Source organism: Lithobates pipiens, unplaced genomic scaffold, assembly GCF_037356315.1.
Source record: "Lithobates pipiens isolate NorthernLeopardFrog02 unplaced genomic scaffold, aLitPip1_a1.2 Scaffold_22, whole genome shotgun sequence".
Classification (NCBI taxonomy): domain Eukaryota; kingdom Metazoa; phylum Chordata; class Amphibia; order Anura; family Ranidae; genus Lithobates; species Lithobates pipiens.
In genome coordinates, this window is record NW_027507784.1 from 97,927,190 (window position 1) to 97,939,457 (window position 12,268).

A 12,268-nucleotide genomic window follows, 5' to 3' on the forward strand; every position below is an offset into this window, starting at 1 on the left:
GTGCTGTAGCATTACCCGCACTAATTCAGTATAGAAAAACAGGTCACTGCAGATAGCATGAATCATTTACAATTTTCTCAAATTTTTTTTTTCTTTAGTTATGGGATTGGAACTTTTTAGGTACCAAACAGTCACTATAATACAGTTAAAAAGATACAACTATTTTAGTTGTTCCTTAAAAGCAATTCATGCCAATAAAAACATCACAACATAATAATGGTACTTGTGATCAAATTTGGCTTCACGTAAATACTCCTGCTCTGACATGTTTCTGTTCTGCGGCGGCTTCTTCTATTGACTATAGGAAGCTTACACTGTGCATAAATGAAACAAAAAAAAAATTACAATCGAGAATTTTTTATACCACTATTGTATGTTATCACACATGGAATATCAGGATTGATACTCAATGTAAATTTGGATAATGGGTGAGGCAGTCCAAAAATTACACTGATCTGATGTGTCATAATAAACAATAGCATTTATAATTTTTTTAACCTCCTCGCGCCCGCCCTATGGCCGAATTACGGCCGTAGAGCAGGCGCATTCGTCCGGGCGGTCGTCCCTGGACGGCCCGATGTTTACTTCCGCAATGCGCGCCCCCGCGGGCGCGCATCGCGGAAGCTCTGTGTTCGCCGTGTCCCCCGGGGACAGGCAAACACAGATCGCTGTAAACGGCCAATCACAGCGGCCGTTTACAGCGTGATCGGCGTGTCCAATGGGAGATGATCTCATATGTAAACATATGAGATCATCTCTCGGCGCCGCTCTCCTTCCTCGCACTGTCTGTGCGAGGAGGGGAGAGGGGAGAGATGAACGGCTGCAGCGGCAGCCGTTCTGCCTGTGGGGGGAAAAAAATAAAGTAAAAAAAATAAAATAAAGTGCCATCCGCCCCCAGCAGTGCCATCTGCCCCAATGCCATCTGCCCCAATGCCATCTGCCCCAATGCCATCTGCCCCAATGCCATCTGCCCCAGTGCCATCTGCCCCAGTGCCATCTGCCCCAGTGCCATCTGCCCCAGTGCCATCCGCCCCAGTGCCATCCGCCCCAGTGCCATCCACCCCAGTGCTACCTGCCCCCAGTGCCATCCACCCCAGTGCTACCTGCCCCCAGTGCCATCCACCCCAGTGCTACCTGCCCCCAGTGCCATCCACCCCAGTGCTACCTGCCCCCAGTGCAATCCACCCCAGTGCTACCTGCCCCCAGTGCCCCCTGCCCCCAGTGCCACCTGCCCCCAGTGCCACCTGCCCCCAGTGCCACGTGTCGTCAGTGCCACGTGTCGTCAGTGCCACATAGTGCCATCCGTCATCAGTGCCACGTATCAGTGCCATTTGTCATCAGTGCCACGTATCAGTGCCATTTGTCATCAGTGCCATGTATCAGTGCCATTTGTCATCAGTGCCACCTGTCAGTGTCACGTGCCATCTGTTGTCAGTGTCACGTGTCATCAATGCCACTTATCAGTGCCATCTGTCATCAGTGTCACGCGTCATCGGTGCCATGTATTAGTGCCATCTGTCATCGGTGGCACATATTAGTGCCACGTATTAGTGCCATCTGTCATCGGTGCCACGTATTAGTGCCACGTGTCATCAGTGCCACGTATAAGTGCCACCCGTCATCAGTGCCACATATTAGTGCCATCTGTCATCAGTGCCACATATTAGTGCCATCTGTCAGTGCCACCTGTCATCAGTGCCACGTATAAGTGCCATCATTGCCACGTATCAGTGCCATCTGTCATCAGTGTCACGTGTCATTGTCCTGGTGCTTCAAAAGTGTAATAAATAGTCAACAAGTTAGATGTGTAATTTATGTTCCTAGAACACATGATGGCGCTACCTGCATGTTGGGCCTCTCTATGCGGCCAGGCTGTGAAAAAGTCACACACATGTGGTATTGTAATACTCAGGAGGAGTAGCAGAATTTTTTGGGGGGTGTCATTTGTGGTATACACATGCCACGTGAGAGAAATAACCTATTACAATGACAATTTTGTGGAGAAAAAAAAAAAAAATGAAAAATCTTAATTTTGCAAAGAATTGTGGGAAAAAAATGACAACATCAAAAAGCTCACTATACCTCTTACTAAATACCTTGGAATGTCTACTTTCCAAAAAGGGGTCATTTGGGGGGTATTTGCACTTTCCTGACTTGTTCGGGTCACAAGAAGCGAGATAGGCCACCAGTACATCAGATGTGATCAATTTTGTGCGATTCGCACCACAGCTTGTAGACTCTCTAACTTTCACAAAGACCAAATAATATCCACTAATTTGGGTTATTTTTACCAAAGACATGTAGCAGTATAAATTGTGACCAAAATTTATGAAGAAAAATTAATAATTTGCATAATTCTGTCACAGAAACAAAGAAATATGCGTTTTTTTTCCAAATTTTCGGTCTTTTTTCATTTATAGCGCAAAAAATAAAAACCCCAGAGGTGATAAAATACCACCAAAAGAAAGCTCTATTTGTGGGAAAAAAAGGACAAAAAATTCATTTGGGTACAGTGTTGCATGACTGAGTAATTGTCATTCAAAGTGTGAGAGCACCGAAAGCTGAAAATTGGTCTGGGCAGGAAGGTGTTTAAGTGCCCAGTAAGCAAGTGGTTAATTGTAATTTTATGTTTCTTTCATGTACAATGTAATCATGTAGTCAAACTCTTCCTGAAGAAGCCACAGAGGAGAAACCTGTTGGGTCAGGATTATTTACATGAAGCCAAATTTGATCACAAGGACTGTTTTTGTGGTGTTTAGAATGGCTTGAATTGTTTTTATGGAACAAATAAAAATTGTTACTTATTAACTTTTTTACTTTCTTTTTTTTGTATGGCTGAGAATGGCACCTTTTCATTCTCTGAACTGATTAATGTTACCTTGTATAGACACATAGTTGTGAGCCAAGTGTGTCTGGGCACACCCTAATCACCCAGCGTGGCGCAGATTCCCCCCTGTGTAGATCCCTTATATTTCACCAAAGTCCCCTAATGGGGCTCCTAAGAAAAAATGTAAAAAAATAATAAAAAATAAAGTAATAACTAAAAACTACTGACAGTTCACTGCCCTACTGACACCATCCTTTGCTGACAGTCAATATATGCACACATAAACACACAAACAACTGTGTTTGAGCTTTTGGTTGCACACCCTAATGCTATAGGCCAGGGGTGCCCAACCTTTTTAAGAGTGAGGGCCACTTAAGCAACTTGGTAACTAGTCACAGGCCACAATGAGCGGCGTGGTCAGATGACAGGTTACGGCTACTCTATAGGCCCTCTGATCCAATCCACCAAGATGGAAGGGGGTGAACTCCCTTCTATTTTTTTTTTTATCGGATTTTTAGGATCGGATTAGAGGCTGGCGGGACTAAACGGAACAAAAGTCTGCTTACATCTGCCGCTCTGTAGAGGTGAATTGAGGGTCCGATTGGGTAGGGCCAATCGTGTGAAAAGAGCCTAAACTGCTTTCACACTCATGATTACCCACACTGCGGGTGCAGCATAGTGCACCTGTGTCTATCCTGTGGGTTAACTGAACTTTGCCATAGACTCTGCCTGTTGCAAAATCCGGCACTGTACAGGAAGCATCGGCTTATGGGCTCTGCTCTGCAGCCGTTTTCTTCCTCTACCACCAGCTTCATTCACAACACTGATGCTGTGGTATGACGGGTCGGCAACCTGTGATCTGGGCTTGCTAACCTGCCATTCCAGTGCAGGAGGTCGCGGGCCACATCAAAGGGCTCCGCTGGCCACATGTGGCCCCCGGGCCACTGGTTGGCCACCCCTGCTATAGGCTATGCACACCTATGTATAGACATATCTTCTAGTTGTATATTAGGATAAATACACACTAAAAAGAAAAAAAAATCGCATTAAATGTAATAACTAAACCTCCATACTTGACATTTGACAGGTGTATGAGCCACATCTAGTCCTGGAAGGTGCTATTAATTTAGAGAAAATAGGCTTTAGGAGGAGAATGGAACCGAGCTTTTGAAATTATTCTGGCTGAGCATTTCAGAACTCGCTGAGAGCTCTATGGACTTTATTTTAGGGAAAGGAATTAATTTGGATGAATGGCATTGTACGGGACTGCATCTGTATTGGCTATAAATCATCCAACACTTGCTGTGTGCTTTGCTTTCTATGTAAATGAAGTGTAATCATTGCGTGCCACGTTTGTTCAATTCTGCATCAGTTAAGCATAATTGCCAATCTTTATGCAATATATACTAGAATTATTGATGACCTTTTTTTGTGCCCTTGTAGCAGTGCTATGAGAAATGGTGATCGAGAAGGGGAACATTTTCCATGTTTGTGTTTTTGTGCTAAGAATTCAGTAAAAGGCTTTGTTTCAGTTTTGCCCTAAAATACAGCCAAACAAATTTTGTGTAGGTTTCACGCAACGGAACTTAGTTGTCAAAAGAAAGCTGTGTAATGAGAACTTGCTGGATCCTGAGGGCTCCGATCTACAGGTGTTTTTTGGATTGCACGGGTTACATGTGTTGTGCTTTGCTTGATGAGCGCAGTACGGGACGAAAAGTACTTTTCACAGTAAACTGTGTGAAAATTGACAGCCACGTGCATCATGCCCTGTTTTTCTTTCTTTAGTTCATAGTGTTCTGTTTAGATGAATGGGAAGCTGTTTCTTTCATGGTGTTTAGCGTCTTTCCTCCCTTTTAGCATTTTTGACAGTAGCTAGAAGCCCCAACCTTGCTCCCAATAAGTGGTCTTTCTTACATGGGTATATGTTTTGACAGTTTATTGCTTGGCTCTCTAACCAGTTCTGTTTTGTGATTGGCTATTTCAGCTGATGTTACAGAAGGCAGAGTTGACAGCCAGTCCCAGGGTTACTGAACTGGTAGTAGGATGCCTACTATAAAGTTTTAGCAAATATGGCCTATTAATATGGGTTGCTTTTATTAAGCAGATAGACCCCTGAATCGGTTAGTAAAACTAGATTGTGAGTTATATATTTTAACTCCTAAAATCAAATCTCATGTTATGGCTATCATGCTTCCTATTTCAGGGTATAGCCTCATAGAAGGGAGTAGTGCAGAAACCTAACTTGATAACATGTAATGTAGTCCCACGACATCAAAAGTAGATGTGCTCCGGTAGGCAAAATACAATGAAGCACACTCATTCAGTTCTATGGGCAAAGGTACATACCAGGTGATAGGCCCTGATTTCACTGGAGGGTCCTGCCTACACTCTGAATAGTCGCAAAATGGCTGTTTTCTTATTGCGTTGCCACTACTGCCCACAGAATCTGGCATTAAAATTGGCACAGAGAGCCAGTGCCTGATATATCAAGAAGGATGAGAAAAGAGTCGCCAAACATTATAAAAAATGTGCAAATCATAAATATATTAATTAATACCAGAACATCCTGATGTATGTGCAATAAGGCGATCTATATAATGGCATAGATCGCCTTTCTCATATGCAGCACCTTTAGCACATCTCCAAGATGGCTGTGCACTCGAAATTGCAGATGTGACATCACAGATGTGGAACCCCTTTCTGACAAATTTTGTCTTTGCTGGACGCCATTAGGCACGCCACGACTATGTCCAGCGAAGACTAAATGCATTGGGATGGGCCCCATATTCACTATGTCACTTTTGCTGTTTGGCACACAGCTTTTTTGGGGAAGTGCTGAAGGTGTGCTGTGAATATGAGAGAGGTGATCTATGCTGTTTCAAGTAAATGTAAGTGCAAATTTAGAGCATGATGACAGGACTGTTAGTTTTTTTTTATTTTTTTTTTACAACTTATTTTTTTTAATTTTTTTTTACTATTTATTTCTTTTTAGATTTTTTATAATGCTTTCTTTTTTGGAGGGGGGTGTGGACGGTGTCAGTATATTTTTTTAATTTTGTTAAATTTTTTTTACAATCTAAACTTAAATTTATGTATTTATTACAATTCTTTTTTATTTTTTTTTATTTTTTATCAGCCCTGTTGGGGGGCTTAGGTGAGATATCAGGGGTCTTAACAGACCCCTGACATCTCCCTATTGAGACAGGGAAAGGGACTGAGGACACAGATTCCCCAGTCCCTTTCTCTGCAGCCTCAGCTGCCCTGAAGATGAATGGACAGGAGACAGAAGCTCCTTTTACAATGCTCATTTATGAATGGACAGGGGCAGTGATCATAACCATGAGATAAAACAAAGTTCAGGAATATTTCTTTATCCCATTGTTTTGCAAATCTATGTACACTACAAACTGTATGATTGTTTGAAGAAAAATGCATCTGTACCCGGCTCTAAGTGTGAGGAAGAAGGCCAAGCATTAAAAATGAAAGTGAAACCTAAGCAGCTTATAAACATTGGATCTTTCTGCACATAGCTGGAAGTGCTTTATTTATCCCTTGAGGAGCAAAATGGCAGCAAGCCGTAAAAGAGACCCAGTTTGAAAATATTTACTAACCTGACCGCTTATTCTAAAAAGGAACCTTCGTTTTGTTTGCAAATATTTAATTTTTTTTAACTACCAGCAAGAATGAGTCCTTACATTTAAAGAGCACCTGTCATTTCAAATCCATCATTGCAGCACCTGTTGCCGCCATGTAATCACCTTGTGTCACTGCCACATCACCGGCCATCCCATTAAAGCGAATGGTACTGTCAGTAAGGCCCCTTTCATACTGAGGTGTTTTTCAGGTGCTACAGCGCTAAAAATAGCGCCTGAAAAAAGCGTCCTGAGAGCTTTCACACTGGAGCAGTGCGCTAGCAGAAAGGTAAAAAAAAGTCCTGCTAGCAGCATCTTTGGAGCGGTGAAGGAGTGGTGTATTCACCGCTCCTACCCACTGAAATCAATGGGACAGGGCAGCTATACCCCCAGCAAAGTGCAGCTTTGCGCCCGGTTTTAACCCTTTTTTCGGGCGCTAGCGGGGGTTATAATCACCCGGCTAGCGGCCGAATACCGCTTTAAAACAACGGTAAAGTGGCGCTAAAGATATCGCCGCTTTACCGCCGACACCCGCACCGCCCCAGTGTGAAAGGGCCCTAAGTCCACAGCGGGTCAGAGGAGCCACTGTGGGACAGAGATGACAGTTGCTCTTTAAAAATTATGATTTAAATCAAGCCTTTTTATTAGCGATTTAAATCAGATCCATCCTGTGTGGTTTCCCTGTGTTGCAAATGCACCTTAAAAACATATCAGCAGATTCCCCTTTACTGCTAATGTTTAGTGTGAAAACCAATTTTGATGTTGTTTGATGAGCTTTGCGTTGCATTTCTTTGGATGCAGCCGGTTCTGAAGAAAATGTGTTTGAATTGCAAGGAAAGCAGATAAAATGGAGCCTTAACGCATGTGTTTGTGTTTTGTTGTCCAAATGCAAAAGGTAATGTTCAATATCAATACCCATCGAAACAAGCCCTTACTCTTTTCTCTCCGTTTTTAGAATTCAGGAACGGCTCAAGTTTTCAGCTTGGTTGCTGAACGTCGGAAAAAGTTTCAGGAAATAATAAATCGCAGCAACAGTGAGGCCAATCAAGTAGTGCGGCCAAAGTCATCAGCACTAAAATGGACTGCGCCTGGTTCCACACCTCAGTTAACTACAGTGATTTTAGAGGTGAAAGAAAGTGTGTTGTCTCTGCTTATTAAACTTCACCAGAAACTGTCTGGGAAGACGGACTCTTACTGCCCTCCCTGGGTTACGGATTCGGACTGTCTTGCTCAGGAAGATCTTTCCAAGTATCTACACGGAGATGGGGTGACTGCTGTAGAAAGAATTTTATTGAAAGCAGCAATTCAGAGCCATTTAAACAAACTCAGCATTGATGAGATTTGCAGGAAAACTGCACCCCCTGTTCCACCAAAGAAGTCTAGCCCTACGGAGAAAAAAACCTTGGACAAAGAAGAAAGGTAAGCAGTCTTTGTAATTATTGTCATAATTGGTAATTTGCATATAAAAAGCTTTAAACATGCTGTTTGACTGCATTTTAATCATACAAAGGTCTATTGCTTGGGCTCAAAAATGTGTACAATTTCCAATAATTAAACAGTACCATTTAGAGCAGTGGTTGCCAATCTTTTGCGGACCTCACAGACCACTAAACTCTAAATTTTGAATCCAGCGGACCACCAATTTGAATTTTAAAGGCCTTGTACACACAATGCTCTGGCTCTCTGCCCTCCTTCCCCTGGATCACACTGCAGCCTTATACACACAGTGCTCCGGCTCTCTGAACCCCCCCTCCCCCGCACTGCCTTAGTCTCATCATTGGATCTCACCTCTTTATCTAGCCATGTGCTCGAGCTCTGTGCTCCCTCCAACAGTCTGTAAACAGCACTGCCATTGGGAGTTCCCTCCTGCTTTACCTCCCGCTCTTTGCACTACTCCCAGTGCCTCCCTCTAAGTTGACAGGAGCCAGTGATGTGTCGAATACTGCCCCCCGTTGGATAGTGTCCGCCCTGTACTGCGCTTGCGCAGTACTTGGGACAAGGAGATGCCGAAGATGAACGGCGCCTGCGCCGTGAGTCCAGGTTCAAGCCCCACCATCCAAGTGGACATAGAGTTAGAATAAAAAATACCCGAGCGAAGCGAGGCAGTGCCCGAAGCACGGCAAGTGAAGCAAACCCGCGAGGGGCCTTGTTACTATGTGCTACTGTATGTCCACTTGGATGGTGGGGCTTGCACCTTGACTCAATGTGCAGGCACCATTCTTCTTGACTTTCGGGGTCTCCATGTCCTCCGTACTGCACATGCGCAGTGCGGGGCGGACACTATACGATGGCCGGACAGTTTTTGACAGAACACCGGAACTGCAGTGGAAGCATCGGGTATCTGTGCACGCTGACATTATTGACTATAATCAGTGCTTCCTAGTTTTGCTAAATAAAACAGCTCAGCCATTCCTACTTTCTAGCTTAACTAGAAGGGCTATTTGAGATAAGAGCTGTCGTGTGGCCCCCTACACTTCTTCTGTTAATTGCTGACATGATCAGTGTGCATTTTTCAAACAGTTTTAAAGTGGTTGTAAAGGCTGAAGGTTTTTACCTTCATGCATTTTTTATCTTAACACCTTTTGCGTGCGACCCAATACTCAGCTCTCTTTTTAATCCAGTGATGTGCGCAAGAGCCTCAGCTGTCCCGAGACACCTTCTCCTCATTGGCTGAGAAAGCAGTGGGAGCCATTGGCTCCCACTGCTGTCAATGACAACCAATGAGGAGAGAGCTGGGGTGAGGACAGGTCGTGGCTCTGTGTCTTATGGACGCATAGAGCAGGGCTCAGGAGCGAGCACACATCAGTGCCCCCATAGAAAGTGGCTTGCTTTTGGGGGAACTGGTCTAGGGGGAAGAGCCAGGAGCATTGGCAGGGGACCCCAGAAGAAGAGAATCGGGGCTGCTCTGTGCAAGACTACTGCACAGAGTATGTAACTATGAATTTTTTTTTACCACTTACCATCAAGACCACTTTAACAAAATACTTCTAATGGAACATTTAAACTGAAGGGGAGCAAATAAAATGGGGTTGTCGGGGCTTACATACACTTTAACCACTTGTCGACTGTGCTATAGCCGAATGATGGCTACAGTGTGGCCGGCTAGTTCTGGGAGATCGTCATACGACAACCTCCCATGATCGCATCCGCTGCTCCTCTGGACACTGCTGATCACAGTGTGAGGTAAAGCGCCAATCAGCGGCTCTTTACCACTTGTCCAATCACAGCTGATCACGTAAGTAAACAGAAGCCGGTAATCGCCACTTCTTCTCTCACACTGACAGTGTGAGGAGAAGATGGCTGATAACCGGCTTGCGTAAAAGGGACATGTACACTAGAGGTCGACCGATATGGGTTTTTCTCTGGCCGATGCCGATATTTAGAAATCATGGCGGCCGATAGCCGATATACGATGCCGATTTTTTTGGGCCGATATGTTAGGCCGATTTTATTTTTTTCCTTTATTTATTATTATTATTTTTTTAATCCCCCTTGATCTAACACACCTTTCCCATTGGGGCGTTTTTCAGGCGCTTTTGGGCTAAAAATAGCGCCTGTAAAGTGCCTGCAAAATGGCTCCCCTGTAGTCTGTGTGAAAGACAGAGTGCTTTCACACTGAGGCGGTGCGCTGGCAGGATCTTAAAAAAAAAAAGTCCTGCAAGCAGCACGTTTGGAGTGGTGTATACCGCTCCTCCACCACTCCTGCCCATTGATATGAATGGGCACCTCTGCCGAAGCGCATGCAATGCGATTTGGCAGCAGTGCTTCATGGGCGCATTTAACCTCTTCCTTGGCCGCTAGCTGGGTTATATGTGCCCCACTAGCAGCCAAATAGCACCGCTAAAATGATGGTAAAGAGCCGCTAAAACTTGCGTTTTAACATCAACGCTCCAGTGTGAAAGCAGCCTTCATAAGTGATACAGAAAATTTCTTACATTTAAACATTTATTAAACAAAACAAACCTCCAATCAGTTTACTTGTATGTATGATTTAGATTAAAAAAAAAAAAAAAAACTATATATTAAATAAAAACAGGTAGTCAAAACTTTTGGCCGAAAAAAAAAATGGGCTAACTTTACTGTTTTTATTTTATTTTTAAATAGTGTATTTTTTTCCCAAAAAAATGCATTTGAAAGACCTCTGTGCAAATGCCGTGTGACATAAAATATTGCAACAACCGCTATTTTATTCCCTAGGATCTCTGCTAAAAAAATATATATAATTTTTGGGGGGTCTAAGTGATTTTCTGGCAGAAAATACAGGATTTTTACTTGTAAGCAACAAGTGTCAGAAAAGATTTAGTCTTTAAATGGTTAAACTGGGAACTTCTACACACAGAGATGACTTCATTCATTCAGAAGTGTAAACATTGTATCATTTAGTTCTTTTCTTGGCAGTCTGCCCAGAGAGGAGGAAAGTGTTGCTATGACGACTCAGGCAACTCACACTGACTTCTTACAGAAGTCATTTCAAAGTCCCGCTGTAGTTATAAATCGGCTTTTTATCAGCAAAATCGGCCGATGCCGATTATTTAAAAATCGGCAAATATCGGCCGATATATCGGTCAACCTCTAATGTACACTGACAATCGGGGGAATGATTATCAGTGTCCTGATTATCAGTGCAGTCCCAACAGTTCCCACCAGTTCTGCCAATCAGTGTTACCTATCAGGGCCACCTACCAGTGCCCATCAATGTGTCCTAATCAGTGAAGGAGAAAAATTACCTGTTGCTAAAATGTATAACAAAAGTTGAAAAAACAAAATCAGTGGTGATTTAGTACCACCAAGCTCTCTTTGAAAAAATTATAAGAATTTAGCTTGGGTACAGTGTTGCATAACCACGCAATTGTCATTCAAAGTGTGACAGCGCTGAAATCTGAAAATTGGCCTGGGCAGGAAGGGGGTAAAAGTGCCCAGTAGGCAAGTCCTTAATTCTTGTGCTATATACTTCTATAAAGCCATGCTTAGCAGTCATTTAACACAGCTTCTGGGTGAAACTCCTGCCTCTCGTAATGTGCTGTACAATCTGTGTCATGTGGTGAGCAGACTATAGTGGACTAAAAGAGGGTTCTGCTGGAGCTTTAGACCACATTTCTGTGTTTTTATATTTGGAATTGTTCAGCATATGCATTACCTTACAGAATGGCTATGGATAATGTCCTTTCCTTCAACTGACTTTCAATTCAAAATGTTTGGCTGCACCAATACACTGAGAAGAAATCTTAAATTGTGCCTACTTTTAATAGTCAAATTTCAGAATGACATGCGCAAATAAAATTGCTGGAAATGCAAATCTCGTCTTAACAGGCTTTTAAGGCCTCATGTACACTGCTGTTGGTAAACTGACGTTTAGGAGCAGTTGGGCATTTTTTTCAACTGCTCCTGAATGCTCCTCTGTTACCTTATCAGTACACAGAATCGTTTATAGTCGTTTCTGGACAGTTGAGTTTAGAGGTTTTTTTGGAACGCCAAGAAATGGGTTCAGAAGCTGAGTTTAGACGCATTTCAAGCGCCAAATGCTTCTAAACGTGACTAAACACGATAACTCGCGTTTAGCCACGTTTCGTTTACAGACGTTTTTAATTTTTGGCTATTTTGAAAATGTTTTTTTTTTTAAATGCTTCTATACGCAAATGCGACAAAACGCCGCTAAACACGACATGACAAATGTTTTAAACGTGGGTTACTATCTGTCAAGTTAAATCATTTAGGAGAGGTTGGAAAAACGTCCCTTGTACATGAAGCCTTAAAGCAGAGTTCCGCCAAAATTTTATTTCTTTCTTTTAAAGTCAGCAGCTACAAATAC

At 43.1% G+C, this 12,268-nt stretch overlaps 1 protein-coding gene across 4 annotated transcripts in view; it reads left to right on the top strand.

Moving 5' to 3' along the window:
- Window positions 1-12,268, top strand: part of UBR3 (ubiquitin protein ligase E3 component n-recognin 3) — a 301,116-nt gene that overhangs the window by 162,085 nt on the left and 126,763 nt on the right. For all 4 annotated transcript variants that reach the window (XM_077447962.1, XM_077447963.1, XM_077447964.1 and 1 more), the window contains one exon: window positions 7,415-7,878. In XM_077447962.1, coding sequence (XP_077304088.1) covers window positions 7,415-7,878 — 464 coding nt within the window. The remainder of the gene's footprint in view (window positions 1-7,414; window positions 7,879-12,268) is intronic.